Here is a 16604-nt window from a genome sequence, read left to right as displayed (position 1 = left end):
GCCATGACCAGTTTCCATCTAGCTATTGTGGATGCACACAAAGAGATAACTGGTTATCTTCCTATAAACTGGAAGTCCAAGTAGGCATTTCACTTTAATCTTGCTAGCTCCAGTCACTCAGATTATCTCATCAAACCTCTGGCTTTTTCTCAGTCTTTTAGTTATGTTTATTGTTTGTTTTTTTCTTTTTTTTTCTTTTATTTTACTTTATTAGTTCAAATTAGGAACAAGCTTGCTTCAGATGTCAATCCCTTCTCCCTCAGTTATGTTTGTTGTTAATTGACTTTACTTGTTAAATAGACTTTCTCACATGGCAAATCCTCAAATTTTCATCCTTTCAGTTTAACAATCTCAATAAAAAAGATAGTTTTCACTTGTAGTTGTACAGACTTGAAATCATTCAAAGTATTCTATCTTGAGTAATGTATTCATCCTGGGTAAAGCTCTATCGATGGGGAATGTTCATTCTGTTCCTGTGGCCCCAGGGAAAGCAGGATATCATGATCAATGACCTCATCAAGATTACCTTGAATGGCAGAGGCAGGTCTTCCCCAAAGGAGAAGAAAGACGCTTCTACTGATAGAAAGTTCAGCATGCCAGAAAGGTGGTGATGATGATGATGATAAATTAGAATGCTGTGATTTTCTTTATATCTATATCTTGCTTTCTTGTCAAACTAAAAAGTGCTGAGAGAGAAATTCACACATTTCTTCCACATTGGTCACTACACAGTGTTAAATTTGGATTCTTCATCACGACTTTGAGACTACTCTTCCTTGGAGCATTTAGTGACTTGGTGCTCAATCCCGTGAGCTCTTCTCTGGAGGATTCGCCATTGTGTCCCTTCCTTTGGAAAGCTTTTCCTTTAGTTCCAGTTAAACTGTCCATTGATTCCTTCTCAGAATCTTGTTGGGCTTTTCTTCTTGCTTGTTCCACATGACTCCATCTGTCTGTCCCTCCCCCTCCTCTCCTCTGCTTCCTGTTCCTCTCCAGCTCCCCCTTCCTCTCAAAATTCTTTTTACTGCAAAACTTCTATACAGTACCTCTTAAGCCATATCTGAAATCATCAGCTAACTCTTGGTGATTGCTAAGTCTGTCTTTTTCTAAGTACAAATCCACTCCTATAATCACCCTCCTGGGTACAGCTGCCTAAACGTTAGCAGTTCCTACTGGTCTCCTTTGTGCTGTGTTCCATACCTTCTCTCTTTCCTCAGAGCAGTGCACGACTCTTCTGTGCTACTATAGGCAGAGAAGGAATGATTCTAAATCTTACTCTACATGTAACTTCGCACTAAGACCTAAATATTCTGTGTTATACACCACTCCTGCATTTGTTCCTTCATCTGCTGTTTTTACTGCTATTTAGGCTTAAATGTTCATTTCCTCTCCTTATTTCGGTAACTTCCTTACGTTTCCCCCTACTTCAGTCTCATTATCCTCTGATCCATACATATTCCAGGGGAATCAAACAGGCATCTGATCACATAACATTCTTGCAGAAGCGTCTTCAATAGCTGTCTTGTGCTGATAAGAAGAACGAAGTCTTAATGTGACAGATTACTTTTAGCATGATCTGACACGTGCCTGCCTGTGCAGTTCCAGTGGATCCTTCTTTCTCTTGCTTTGTGCTCCAGAAATTCTGAAGACTCCTAGCTCCTGTCTTCTCTGACCTCTCATCTTCTTTGTGCTGTTCTCCTCTATAGAACATTTTGCTTGACAGGCATAGCTCTGTCAAGCAGAGAGAGAGAGTTACTACTGTTCTTTCATGTTTTTAATCTTAAAGGGTTTTTTTTACTCTAATTGTTCCTTTCACTGTATTTCCTTGGCATTTAATGTTACTTCTGTTTTTAGTACGTATACTGTGCATCAACATTCAGAATGAGCTGTACTTATAGGCACAACTGACAGAAGAAGTAGGTGTGGATAGATGAAGAAGAGAAGAACTAAGGATTACACTGTCTTACAAGACATTCTTGTTAAATTTTCAGAAATCTTTCAAACACTGTTAAAGTACTAATAAATTTGATACTAAACATTTTATGATAATTTAAAATAAATTGATAAAAGCAAAGATGATAGTACTGAAAATCTAAAGCTTCCTAATATACTATATGTTACTATAATTGGTGTTCTTATAGGAAAATACTGTAGAGTGCAGTGCAAAAAAATTATTTACTGTAGGAATTAAAATCCATTAAAATTATGGGACTGTCAAGGTTGCTTAGTGGCTATAGGAGCTTGTGGTGGCAAGTCTAGAGACCCGAGATCAATCTGAGATCCATATAAAGGCAGAAGCAGAAAACGGACTCCACAAAGCTGTATTCTGCCCTCCACCAATGTAACGGGGCATGTGCAGCCTCAAGAAGCATACCACACACATGTATACACAATAGTAATAATCATAAAATTAATCCATTAAAAATCAAGTCTAGTGGATCTGTCACTTCATGTAATCCAGTAAATAGAATTATCTGAACAAATATCCATCAGTGCTTAACAATATGTGCTTTTGAATATTGGGGCTCAAGATCTCTGCATAGCAGTTGAAAGATGTGTCATGTATCAGTTCAGAACGATGCTCATGTCATTTAACAAGGACATGCACTCTTGTACGAATATGACAGGTCTTCTCAGATGGAACTCTTGTATAATTTCAAATGAAAAGATCCCCCAGACAATGATGTTCAGCAGACATGCTAGAACGTCTGGAAATCACAGTGTTGAAGAGGGGAGCAAGCCTTCTGAAGTTTTGGATGTGAACTTTGAGCTGGGAAATGAAGTTTGGGATGACTTTGATGATGAAAGCTTAATAGAAGTTATGAACTTTTCAGCTGGTGCCGAGAATACAGCTGTGTCAGGTACAGTTGTGCTTCCCACAAAGTCATTTCAAGAGAAATTCTTTGAATATTTTTATTTTGGTCCTTGAGGCTTTTTTTTTGCCTTTTTGTATGTGTTTAAGTAAGATTATTATTTTTATGAAAACTAAAAAAAGAAGTATCTCTTCCACAAAGAGTGTTTTTCCCTGGGGGCAAAGGCCAAGGTTGTTTCATGGTGAATTGAGAAATAAAGTGGAATGTTTTCTACTTTCCCCTCTTTTTTTACAGTTTGCTTTATTATTTTACCTAGTATGTATGGGTATTTTGCCTGTATGCTGTGTACTACATACATGCAGGGGCCAGAAGAGGGCCTTTGATCACCTAGAACTGGAGTTAGAAATGGAATGAGCAGCATGTGGGTGCTGGGAGGAAAATCCAGATCCTCTGGAGGAGCAGCCAGTGAGCCATCTTTCCATCCCTGTCTCTTCTTAAAGACCCTATTTCAATCCATTCTGTTTATTAAACAGTCCCTCATAAAACAGAGTACCCTAGCCTCCCTTCTGAGGTCACATGGGGCCCACTAGTCTGTGAAATAAAAAGTATTCTATTTAAGAGTATTCATCTGCTTGCAAGAAAAGAAAGTAGCCTTAACTTCTAGTGGAAACACTAGGTTTTCAGATATAAACAAAGAAGTAAGTAAGTAAGAAGGGCTAGTGCTTTATTGGAAGGGTGTGTTTAAATCATGCATAAACCCAAAATCGTGAGTCTTGCATATTTGAGTTACAGACAAATCCTCACTGATTTACTAAAACAGAGACTTGAAACTCTTAGTAGTTATTTGCCTAGAAGAAAAAATGGTAATACTTTTCCCATTTGGGCAGACAGAAGGAAGCAGTTTCTCAACCTGTAGAGCATTCTTTCTCCCACAACTGCTTCTTGATGTGTCTCCCCCCACTCCCCAGACTGTCTGAACAGTCAGACAAAAATCAGCAACTGCAGGAGCCAGTGAGGAGTTAAATGCTATTGTCTTGGAATCCTAAAGAGCTCAAGCTTTTCTCAGGAAGATAGAACTTGATTATCTAACCAGACTAGGCCTGGAAATCTATGGTGTTGGGGTATATTTCTTATATCACTGAACAACTACGAATCCCTAACTCAAGACTGTTGATGTGTCCTGAAAGCTAGAAGTCAGTGTTTGCTGATCCACTCTTTGAGCTGACCTAATCCTGTGAAGGCACAGCTCTGTCACTGGAAAACCATTTTCAGTAAAAATCTTTCTCCCCATGTGTAGAGTATTTAAAACAATTACATGCAGACCATTGAGAATACTAAGCTTCAATTTGTTCATATATTTGAATTATAAAATATAGTAAATAGTGGTGACCTTTAAACATAGTGGCTAATAAACTGACTTTTGTGTTTCATAGTTTTATTTCCTTAACTTTTGCCCTTATATTCTCTATGTAAACCAGTTTTGATTATTGAGAATTATCTATTGTGTTGGTTAGTTTTTTTTTGCCAACTTTACACAGACTAGAGTCATCCAGGAAGAGGGAGCCTCAATTGAGAAAACACTCCCATTAGATTGGTCTTTGGGCAAGTGTGTGGGGGCATTTTCATAATGACCAATGTGGGAGGGCCATCCCGTGGGCAGTACCATCCCTGTGAAGGTGAATGCAAACTGAATAAGCCACAGGCAACAGCCCACTAAGCAGCGCTCCTCCATGGTCTGTGCTTCAGTTCCCACCTCCAGGGTTCCTGCCCTGACGTCCGTCCTTCATGATGATAAGCTATACACTGAAATAAGCCCTGTCCTCCCATGTTGCTTTTGGTTATAGTGTTTTGTCACAGCAATGAAAAGCACACTAGGACATTCCTTCCTTCTTTCCTTCCTTCCTTCCTTCCTTCCTTCCTTCCTTCCTTCCTTCCTTCCTTCCTTCCATCCTTCCTCACTTCCTTCCTTCCTCCCTTCCTTCCTTTTCCTCTTTCTTTATTTAATTTTTCCTCCTTCTTTCATTTTTTGTTGTTATGGCTTTACCAAGTGGCCAGTGAAGTCATGCCCAGATTTTTGTGAGCTCTGGGAAAGCTGAGTGTAGTCCTCATTCCTGCACAGAAAGCGCGTTACCCACTGACCCACCTCTTCAGCCCCTCATATCCTTATAAGCAGTCCTGGTTAGAGTGATCCTTTGTAAAACTTGTGCCACACTGCCATTAGCTGTCAACTGACATTTCATTCCAAAATGTTCTCTCTTCTCTTAGGATTTGGAGACTCTTGTGATTCAAGTCCTAGGGGAAGTAAGCTACCCTTCCAAAAGTCAAGAAGCAAATTCCAAAGAGAAATCTCAAACAGGCAAGCTTCAGAACTTTGGTCTATAAGTCTCAGAACTTTTTATTCTCTTGAAACATAATTGTTCATTAGATGTCAAAGAAGTGTTAATGTATTAACCAACCTAAACTTTGTTAGCATTAGAGGTTTTTTTTGTGTGTGTGTTTAAAGTTCTATTGTCAAATCACTTTCATCAAAACCATCTAGCAGTGTTTATTAAAGGTAAGAGTTCTTGTCCCCACACCAGATCTACTGAATCATGGTCTCTGCAGTGGAATCCAGGCATTTTATATTTTCTAAAATAAGTTGTAAAGAGGCAAATATGCCTATTTCTAGATTTAAATTGTTTTAAACAAAAGAACATAGGGCTTTAAAAGACAGGCCATGCACAAGGATCATTTGAGGCATGTTTTGTGTGGCCATAGAAGTAAAGATGAAATTGCTGAGTCTGAGTGTGAGGTTCTTGAATGCTGTAGTAAGCAGTGCATCTAGTAGGAAAGATCTACAAACTTCAGGATTTGGGAAACAAATGCTAACTATGTGTTACATATTGATGTCCAACATGGGGCACAGATCCACAACCCTGAGATTAAGAGTCTCATGCTCTACCGACTGAGCTAGTGGGCTGTCCCAATAAAGGAAAAAACACTACTAAGCTCTAGCTAGTGATTGCTGTCTGTGAAATACAGGTTCAGTGTTGGTGGATGTTGTGATTTTTCAAGGAAAGTATGTGACGTTTCATAATGTTTAAATTTTGAAATGTAGTTCCTAGAATCTCATGTACTTGGGCCATCACCTCCATCAAGGTGCGACTGTGATCTCTGTAGCCAGAGTTAGCTTGGGAGTCTCCAGCAGTTCCCTCCATGACAGATGATGAAGACGCCCAACTTAATTGTAATAGAATGACTCTAGCAGCAGATTAAGAGTGACTCGTAGAGGGTAGGACCATCGAAAGATGGAGCATGGTGAGCTCTAACCTGGCAGATGTGATGGGGAAAGATTAGGGTTGGACTTCTCACGCATCTCAGAGAGGCTGAAGTGAGATGGCTGACTGGGTAAGCATTTGCCACTGAGTTTGGCAAACTCAGGTCACTGGGTGACCTGAGTTTGATCTTCAGAATGCACATATTGGAAGGAGACAGACATCTCCCACAACTTGTCCTTTGACCTCCATACAGGTGCCTACACATGCACAAACGCAAGCTCAAAATGCATGTTCACGAACCTATACACATACAAAATAATTTTAAAGATAAAATTTTTTAAATCTCAGACATAAAGTTCATTCAGTTTGATAATTAATATAATATGATAATGAAGGAGAGGAAAGAATAAATGGCAGCTAGTTATATGGAAATAATGTCTGAGAATACAGGAATCACAGATTTAGAAAAGGGAAAATATCATCTTAGAAATGTTCAATTTGAAAGAGTTTTGCCAAAATGAAAAGTATATTTGGAAATACTGGACTTGATTAGAAATTTCTTATCCAAAGACAAGAAATGCTGACAGCCTTTTATTTGGGGTGCAACATTTTAAATAAGCAGTCACTTATTGGTTATGAGCATTGGTACACAGGACCATTGGTTCCAGAGAATTGCGGATGCTGGCTTTGCTCATGTGCTGTTCCATTTTCCTGCCATTGGAGCCTTAGACCAGCGCGCTCACACTAGCAAGTCTCTCACACATCTATCAGGACTGCTCCATTGGCCGGGAGCTCGTCCACCCTAAGTTGCTATGGATTTGGACCTTCTAGAGCATCTAACAGCTTTTTAAAGTTGCCCTTTGTCCCTTTCATTTATTGATTCTAAGTTCGAGTCTGATAGGATAAACAGATATAATTAGCAAAAGAACACAAAACTGTGGGTAGAAGGGTAAGAAAAGAAAAAAAAACAGCATGAAAAACCATTTTCTCATTAAAAAAAAACCTGCAAATAATTTAGGAATAGTTTAGAAGATAAGTGGTTTAAAATGTTTGCTCACAAGAGCCTGTAAGAAGTTGTTGCAGGGGTGAAGGCCATGAGAGCTGAGGACCTGGGGTGGAAGGCAGCTTGCTTTTCCTCTGATGCCCCTTCTCTGTCTGTCTTCCTTTGCATGTGTGCATAATATTTATTAATCAAAACTAAAAAGTCAGCTGTGTGACTTTTCCTACTGTATCCACTGCTCATTGCTCTTTACAATGCTATCAACTTTAAACTTTAAATGACATCTTAATTGCTGCCCATTCAAAAAGGCATTGATGACCAGCTTTCAAAAACAGGTATATGTCTCCACACTGCCATTCCCCATGACGTTACTCAGATCATTTTCTCACAAGCGTCAGAAACCTGTAATTGTGTATATAAGTATATAAACACATATATAATGTATAAGTGTATGCAGGTGTTGTGTGATATTTTGTTTGTGTTCTGGCAAATAAAGCTTGCTTGAGTCAGAGGGCTGAGCTAGCCACTACTTAAACATAGAGGTCTGGGGGACTGTACAGAGAGACAGGAAGTGATAAGGTGGGGCAGAAAGAGGATCTTGGGCTTTTTAATTGGAGGAATGGCAGAGGTAGGAAGTCACTGGTGGTTGTTCCCAGTTCTCTGATCTTCAAGGTTTTTACCCCAATATCTGACTTCTGGTTTTTATTGATAAGGATTAATTAGATTAATGCTTCATCTGGTGCCCAACGTGGAGTTGTTTAACATCTCTTATGGGAGAATCATTCACTGTTATCTTTTAACAGACTGAGAATTATTTTAAGTTGGCACCATGAAGCCAATTTTTTCCTTTATCCTTTTCTTGTAAAGGTATAGTGAAGAAACAGTCTTTTAAATCAATAGCTATAATAGGCCATTCTTTAGGTATCAAGAAGGCATGGGTATTCCAGGCTGTAGAGAGCTCATCAGCTGAATTACTTTATTTATGGCTCTCAACTCTGGTAACATTCTTCATTTTCCAGATTTCTTTTTAATAAAAAATACAGGAGAATTCCAAGAATTGGTCAATTCTTCAATATGTTGAACATTTATCTGCTCCTGTACCAGCTGTTCTAAGGCCTGTATTTTTGTGATATCAAATGGCATCGTTCCACCTATACAGGTTTGTCCATTAACCATTTTAAAGATAGGGCTGTTGATACCTTTGGAAGGCCAGCAGCTGTTGTGCTCTGTTTTTGTACAGCCTGGATGGTCAGTGACTGTTCTTTATAATAACTTTTCATATTTTCCCAGAAATATATGTTAGTTTATGATTTGTTTCTGAGATTGGAGGAATGTTAATCTGAGTATTTTATTGCTGTATCAAATCGCATCCCCATAAATTCATTGTTATGTTAGCCACATGTGTCTTTAATCTTTCTCTCTGTCTCTCTGGCCCTATGCATTTGACCCATCATGAGCTCTGTTTTAGCTGAGATAAAGAGGCCAATTTGAATGCCAAGATTCTGGTGCAATTATTGTTACATCTGCACCCGTGTCTACAAGACCTTCAATTACAATGTCTTTTGTTCCTATTTTTAGCTTTTGTCTTTGATCACTTATAGAAGTTTGCCAAAATATTTGTTTTATGGTTTCTCACAAAATTTTTATTTTGTATTCTAAAACTCTTCTATCATTCAGAGCAGTATTTTTTTTATAATAGGTATTAGGTCCTTTAATTGCTCTGGGGAGGAGTTTCCCACATGGTGACAGGGAATGACTGAACCATATTTGACATGGGGGGCTTCGAGAGTCCCCCCCAAGGTGTTTCCCAATGGCAAATGGTTACCTTGTCTGTCCCTTGTTAATCTTCTTTCATTGATTCAATGTTGGCCTTTGCCACACCTTCTGCATACTTCAGAAGGCAAGGGCCTTCTGTTTAGATTAGAAGAAACATTGTTTCTAGGAATGACTTGTCCAGTTCTAAATAGGTCTTAATAATAAAAACCCAGAGTCAGATATTGGGGTATATGGTAAAAGGTAAGAGAAGTAAAGGAGCCAGACACTAGAGAGACTTCTTACCTCTCCCAAATCCTCAGACCTCTGTGGAATCCTAAAACCAAATGGGAAATCCTGTCTCTTTTTTTAATTTAATTTTATTTTATTAGTTCAAATTAGGAACAAGCTTGCTTCAGATGTCAATCCCTTCTCCCTCTTCCTCCCCTCACCCCCAACATCCCACATGCCCCTAGCCATCCCCCCTCTACTTCCCAGGCAGGGTAAGGCCCTCAAAAGGGGCTCCCCAAAGTCTACCACATCATCCGAAATCCTGTCTCTTAGAATCCTCAGAGTGAATGCAATGAGCTCCTGTCTCCTCCTGCCTTTTATTCCTCTCTTCACCCAGCCATCTCTCTCCTGTCTCCACCTCCCTAGTGCTTGGGTTAAAGGCCTGTGACTTGAAAGTGCAGGGATCAAAGGTGTGAGTTCTATTTCTCTTTTAGACTGGATCAATCTCCTATAACACAGGGGGCCTTGAACTCAAGAGATCTGTCTCCTTCTGCCTCCTAAGTGCTGGGATTAAAGGTGTGCACCACCACTGCCTGGCCTCTATGGCCAACTAGTGACTAGCTCTGCACGCTGATCTTCAGGCAAGATTTATTTGCTAAAATGCAAACAAAATATTATTATAAATCCCTTTTTAGGTGATATTGTTTGCCACAATTATAACATCTGACATTTTGATTTTTCTTTAAGCCTCTGGAAATCACTTGTCCTATTCAATTATCATCATGATTATGATATTCAATATTGACTGTATCTTGGCTCCACTATGGGTACTGATCTTGTCTTTAAAGGCCTAATTATCCTTTTGCATTGTGAATTAGCATTTTCAAAATCTAGAGATTCAATTATTATTTGTCTAGCTTTTGAATTTGGTATCTTTCTATTTACTGCTGAAAGTCAGTCTTTGTAAAAAAAAAAATCAGTGAAGGATTCCTTTAGGTCCTGTATAACTTTAGTAAATGACTCAATTCTCTTTCTGACTTCTTCAGTTCTGTCCCAAGCATTCAAAGCTGCTGCATAGCATAGAACCAAGGTGTGGCCATCGTACACAGATTGTCTTTGTACATCAGCATAATCGCCCTTTCCAAGAAGTTGGACTTAGGAAATTTCAATACCTCTAACCCTATTTTGTTGTTCAATGGTCCTAGCCTCATCTTTCCACTAGGTTCTCCACTGCAATTGAGGTCCAGGCTCCAATACTGCTGTAACCAAGTCTTTCCAGTCTTGTGAGACAATTCTATTACTAGTTGACCATGAATTTAGCATTTGCTTTACAAAAGGTGAATGTGTACCATAGGAGACTATTGCTTCCTTAAATCTCCTCAAACCTAACATTTCACAGGAGTCCACTCAGCTCTTGTACAGCCTTGGGGATATCTGTCATTTGGCAGTGGGGTCTATAAGGTGACTGGATAAATTAACATTGGTTGTTTTAAAACCTTGGGCTGTTCCTCTCTAACTTTATAATGTAGTGCTGAGGTTGGTTCTCCCCTAAATCCCTCTGTCTTTGTCTGAATATCTCTTAAGGCTTGTAACTTATCAATCAAAATGGCATTATTTTCCCTAGTAACTTTTTCTAAGGCCTGCATCTTGGCACTCATATCAACCAACTTTCTTAGGAATAAAACAAGACTTATCAAACTGATAATGTGTATAATTGACATTACATAAATGTAAGTTAGTTATCCCCTCATTTAATTGTTCCATTTTTTTAAAGATTTTATTTATTTATTATGTATACAACATTCTGCTTCCATGTATATCTGCACACCAGAAGAGGGCACTAGATCTCATAATGGATGGTTGTGAGCCACCATGTGGTTGCTGGGAATTGAACTCAGGACCCTTGAAAGAGCAGTTGGTGCTCTTAACCTCTGAGCCATCTCTCCAGCCCCTAATTGTTCCATTTTTAAACTATCCATTGTGTAATCATACAGAGACCTAACTCCCTCCATCATAATATAGTTTCCCATTTTTTAACATGGGAAAAAAACTTAAAACAAAACAAAACAACTAATTCCTGTCTTTAAGAATTCCCAACTGTCTCACCAAATCTACTGACAATGATGGTGGAGCATGAGGCTGGTTGCACATCTGAATGGAGAATACAGACAGTGTACAGCTTGGCTGAGGACAGGTTCAACTGCTAGAGTGTACTGTGAGCTGAGAGTGTGTGACAATTGCAACAACAGTAAAAGCCTGAGCGGGTGTCAAGGCAGCTACCTAGTGTGGCAGCAGCCTGGGGAGGGGTCCAGGGAAAGCTGGCAACCCACAAGGGAGCCAGCTATCTGAAAAAAACACACACGGGATCTTGTAGAAGCAGCACATGTGGCTGGCTGGAGCTGCCTAAAGGGAGAGCTGGCTGGTGGTGAAGGGCTAACTACAAGTGTCTGTGGAGATTGCTGTAGAGAGGCTGTAACAGAAAAATCCCAGACTTGCTCAGAGGGCTTAGGGAAGAAAGAGAAAGGCAGCTAGCTATACAGGTGCAAACCCTGCCACGTGCAGCTCAGGCCGGTGCCAGTGGCTGCAAAGCCATGGACAAGCAGCTATTTTGTGAATTTGTGCCCCAAAAGTTGGATGCCAGGTGCTTGTACACATTGTTTGTGTGCGCCTGTTGAAGTCAAAGGACAATCTTGGGTCTCATTCCTCAGGTACAGTCCATCATCTTCTTATCATCATCATATATATTTATATATGATATATATACATGCACAAGTAGAAAAGGAATGCGTTAAGCACATATTTGATCTTCTTTTTATTGTCATCATTATTATTTATGTATGTATGTGTTTCTGTCTGAGCATATATACACAATAGGGAAGGAGAGTGTTAAGCACATACAGGCCAGAGGAGGGCATTGGTTATCCTACTCTATCACTCTCCATCTATTTCTGTGAAGTGAGTCTCTCCCTGGAGCCTGGGGGCTCATGTTTCCTTGGCTAGACTGGAAGTCAGCAAACACCTGTGTCCCTTCTATGACTGCCCTGCGCAGAGCTGGACTCAGGTGTGGAGGGCTCTGGGATCTTAATTCCAGTCCTCGGGATTGGGCAGTCATCACTCTTAAATGTCAAACCATCAAGACATGATGTCTCTGTATAGCCCTGGCTGTCCCCAGACTCACTCTGTAGTCCAGGCTGACCTTGAACTCACAGAGATACATCTGTTTCTGCCTCCCCAGTGCTGGGATTAAAGGTGCTCACCACCGCCACCCAGCTTGTTTTGTTTTTTTGAGACAGGATCTCTCACTGGTCTGGATCTCTCCAAGTAGGCTAGGCTGGCTCCCACAATCTACCTGTCTCCATTTCCCCAACACTGGTACAATCATGTACCATGATACTGAGCTGTTTTTAACTGGGTTCTAGAGTTCAGACTCAGGTCCAAGCGCTTACAAGTCAACTAAACTATTTTCCCAGATGTGATTTTTATTTTCATAGATGATTTGTTTCTGTGCTTGATAATACTCCACTGATGGCTTGTTTACCACTTTGTATGTAGCTCCCAGCTAATATATGGCATATAATAGTAAATAATAAATGTATGGATTTAATAAAATGCTATGAATTATAGTATGTGGTTATATGAAGAAAGATGGTAACTCTATGGACCCAGAATACAGAAAGGAAGACAAAGGTTAAGCAATGGAAGTTTAGCAAAGATTGACAGGTTTCTAGGTTACAGAAAATTAAGCATAACCCGGAATCTTAAAATTGTTGAATGATTACTTCTTAAAATAGGACTTATCTAATCTGGAATGTGTAACTTGGTTTGTTCCTAAAGAAAAAAATAGCCAGGTGTGGTCAGCACGGCTCTATGAGTTGAGGCCAGCCTGGTCTACATTGTGAGTAACAGGACAGCCAGAGTTACTAGTGAGACCCTGTCTCAAAGAGAAGGAGGAGGAAGAGGAAGTGGAGGAAGAAGGAGGAAGAAATGAACCAGTTTCTCAATGAGTATAGGAAACAATATCAACATTTTTATAATAAATTTAAGCTTTATATTCTCCATAGAGTAACTATTAATGTAGAACAGTTTGTTTTTCTTGTCTTCATATTTCATAAACAATTTACTTTAATTTTTAGCTTTGTTTCATCACATGAGAAGCCAAGTATTTATCTATCAGATTGTGCCATGTCCAAGTTTGGTCCATCTCCTGTGGCAGAATTACCCCAACAAGCTGGAAATGCAAATCTTGTAAGCCATGTATTTTTTGTTTTTACTTTATATTTTGCTTGAATAGTTAACTTTCAGTGGTTGCTGCTTTTTACATTAACACTTAGGTCAATTTACAAGAGAGAAGACAGCCACCTCTCTCACCAGAGATTGAGAGGATATGCTTTACCCGCCCTAAGAACATACCACAGTCTCTCAACTTTAAGGAAGTGGATATTTTTATTGGAAACAGCGATTCTAAAAAGGAAATTGATCTCAGGTAGGAATTCTTTAAATACATTTCAAGGCTTTACAGCAAGAATTCTTACAAAGAAATTCAGTGTTCTTTTTTTGGTTCATTACTTTTTAGTGTGTATGTGTGTGTGTAGGTGTGTAGGTGTTTACAAGTGAGTACAGGAGTCGGGTCCTTCTGGAGCTAGGGTTATGGGCAGTTGTGAGCTGTCTAGTAAGAGTGATGGCATTGAACTCAGGTCTTTAGAAGAGTAATGCATGTTCCTAACCACTGAGCCATCCCTCCAGACCCTCCTTTGTCCATTTTAAAGGTCAGAGACAAAACCTTTTACTTATTAAAAGCATGGAAATTTTAGATCTCTGAAAATAGAGATCCTTAGAGCCATCAAGAGTAGATATACTAATTTTTAAAACCCATATGTTTAATGCTATTAATTGTAAAACACTGAGTTGATAAAGTTGCTTTTACTCATTTGAATGCAGTGTTTTATTGACAATACAAACTGTAATGTCATTGGAGACATACAAATGAAATCAGCTAAGTTATAGATGTTCAAGTTGTAGTTTAACCAGTCAGCTATTTCACAACTCAACAGGTTCAATGTCACAGTCATAATAAATCTAATCAGTGCCGTCACTGCTGGCCATTTTAAAGAGGGGACCTCTGCAGCAGTTTCTCTCTCCTTGGAGAGTCCAAGCTTAGAAACCTGCTGTTGCTTTTATGAAGTAGCTTTACTTTCCAGTACATTTAAAGAAATAAGAGGTTTGTTCTTTACCCTTTGCATTTGCAGTCTCTTGTAAGCTTTTACCCACAGACAAGATTATCATGCTAAGTGTGTTTGTTGTGTTAGCCTCACATCGATCTTCAAGTTTGACTACATTGTAATGTTACATTATTTACTCTGTGTTTTAAAATAACTGGTTTATAAAAAAATCATTTTTATTTTTGCTTTTCCCCCAGTAAGTATTATCCTGATGATGCAGCTGAAGAAATGAAGGCTCTTCTGGGAATATTTAATGGCATTTTCTAAAAACAAAGTTAATAAGCAAAGTATAAACATGTCTAATCCCAAAAATGCTTTTTATTTTTAAAAATAATTGATAGTCATTCAGAATTTTTCTCTTAGATTTGATTCATTTCTTGACTTTCTTACAACAAAAATATGAACTGATATATTTTTATTTCTGTTGTAGCTTCTTGAAGAATGGTTTTGTTTCAGCAAACTGATAATTATCATTATAAGCAATTTTTTATTAAACCAACTTTAATAGAAACTAATATTTTACTTTTTATTTTCTTAAGAAAGGTATCCGAGAAAGCAAAACACTGCTGTCAGTGATCTGCTTAACATTCGGCTTGTTCATTAACACGGTTCTCATGTGTCCTGTCCTGTTCTTTACTCTTCTGGGTTTTCAAGAATCCAGTAGCTTTTGAAAATATTATCTCATTTTTGAGCAGTAATAAATGAAGTATTAATCGGTATGCATTGTTGTTTTATTTACCTTGTTTTTCTATTTAAGGTATTTTATTTATTTATGTGTGTATGTGTGATGCCACATGAGGTTATTTGCACCATGTGAGTGCAGGAGCTCACAGAAGCCGGAGGAATGTATTGGATCCCCTGGAACTGGAGTTACAAAAGGTTGTGAGCTGTCATGTGGGTGCTGGGAACTGACCCTGGGTTCTCTGCAAGAGCAGGGGGCACTCTCTCTCCAGTCATGTTTGCCTGACTTTGCAGGGTTCTGGGATCTAAAACGGTCGTGCAAAAAAAAGGTAGTATCTATTTTTTACCATTAAGTCTTATCTCACGTTTATTTATTGAGAAGAGTTTAGGCTAGTTTCTAATGTACTGTGTAAGTGATAGGTGAAGTTGAAACCACTTAAGAAATTTTAGAACAGTGTAGAGGCCAGAGAAGAACAGAAGAGGAGCCTGTTAGTAAAATGATGGTTATCGTTACTGATGAACATTTTTAGGAATGCTCACCCCCATCAAATCTGAGAAAAAAGCTAAGAAGTGTGTTTCCTGGTAAGGACAGCCTGCCTGCCATTATGATTGGTGCCTCTGCATCTAAAGCCATCACATGCAGCCTTTAAAGGCTCATCAGATCCATTACAATGAAAAATGGATGCACTAAAACCTGTTTATGTTCTACTTTGGCACTACAGAAACAACAATTTAATTCAGTGTGATGTGTTAAGTGACAGTACTGTATTTGGTCCTGCAAGGGATGAGGCCACTCTTCTGTTCTTACAGAGTTTACATGCTGGTTGAGACAGTAAGATGTTGTAAAGTACAGACATGCCTCAGACCTCTAGCATAAAGTGAACCTCATAGTGAAGCAAGTTGCATTAGTTTTTTGGTTTCCTGGTGAGTATAAAAGTTATGTTATGGTATGCTGTAGCCTATTATGTATGCAATAACATTAATATCTTTAAAAGCAATGTGGGTATCTTAATTTAAAAATACTCTATTGCTAAAAATGCTAGCAATCATCTGAACTGTTGGAAAACAGGTAACAATAACTTCCTTGTGGGGTGGCATGACCTGCAGCTTATAAGCAATGCAGTGTCTGCAAAGGACAATGAAATAGAGAAAAACAGGGTGAAGTGTGCCCATAGAGGTGGCATACAGAGGATGCTGGGGCAGTGCATTGCAGCACTTGGAGGGATTGTTTGTAGACAGGCTGCTCTGTGGTGTACCCAGAATTTCTGACTTCAGTCTGGAGTGTTACTAAGTGGTTTATATTTCCAACAATTCCCTCAGAGGTGCCATGCTGTAGATTCAGGGACCATACTGTGATCAAGGTTTTAAGAACTGTGGCATATGGTCTTGGCTATGGAGTTAAGGTGGCCTTCCTTTTTAGAGAAGTAAAAATTGACCCATAAAAATATAAATGTATAAGTGAATGAATGAGTGCATAATATACCAGGTTATGTCTATTCAGAGTCTTCTTGAATTAGTTATCCTTGGTTTTCTGAGAAGTTTATACAATATGCTTTGATCATAATCATCAGCTTACCCAACTTCTCTCAGATGCACTTCCCCTAGCCTACCCACCCAGTGTTTTGTCCTTTTCATTTATTTCTACTCATGCACC

General features: G+C 38.9%; 1 protein-coding gene across 1 annotated transcript in view; it reads left to right on the top strand.

The window, feature by feature from the left end:
• Positions 1-14536, top strand: part of Hfm1 (helicase for meiosis 1) — an 80038-nt gene extending 65502 nt beyond the window's left edge. The window contains exons 34-38 of the mRNA XM_027425870.1: positions 2738-2858; positions 5076-5166; positions 13184-13295; positions 13382-13533; positions 14467-14536. Coding sequence (XP_027281671.1) covers positions 2738-2858; positions 5076-5166; positions 13184-13295; positions 13382-13533; positions 14467-14536 — 546 coding nt within the window. The remainder of the gene's footprint in view (positions 1-2737; positions 2859-5075; positions 5167-13183; positions 13296-13381; positions 13534-14466) is intronic.
• The last annotated feature ends 2068 nt before the right edge of the window (positions 14537-16604 follow it).

Source organism: Cricetulus griseus, chromosome 7, assembly GCF_003668045.3.
Source record: "Cricetulus griseus strain 17A/GY chromosome 7, alternate assembly CriGri-PICRH-1.0, whole genome shotgun sequence".
In the NCBI taxonomy this organism is placed as follows: domain Eukaryota; kingdom Metazoa; phylum Chordata; class Mammalia; order Rodentia; family Cricetidae; genus Cricetulus; species Cricetulus griseus.
The sequence above is the reverse complement of the archived record's forward strand: the minus strand, read 5'-3'. Positions and strand labels throughout refer to the sequence as shown.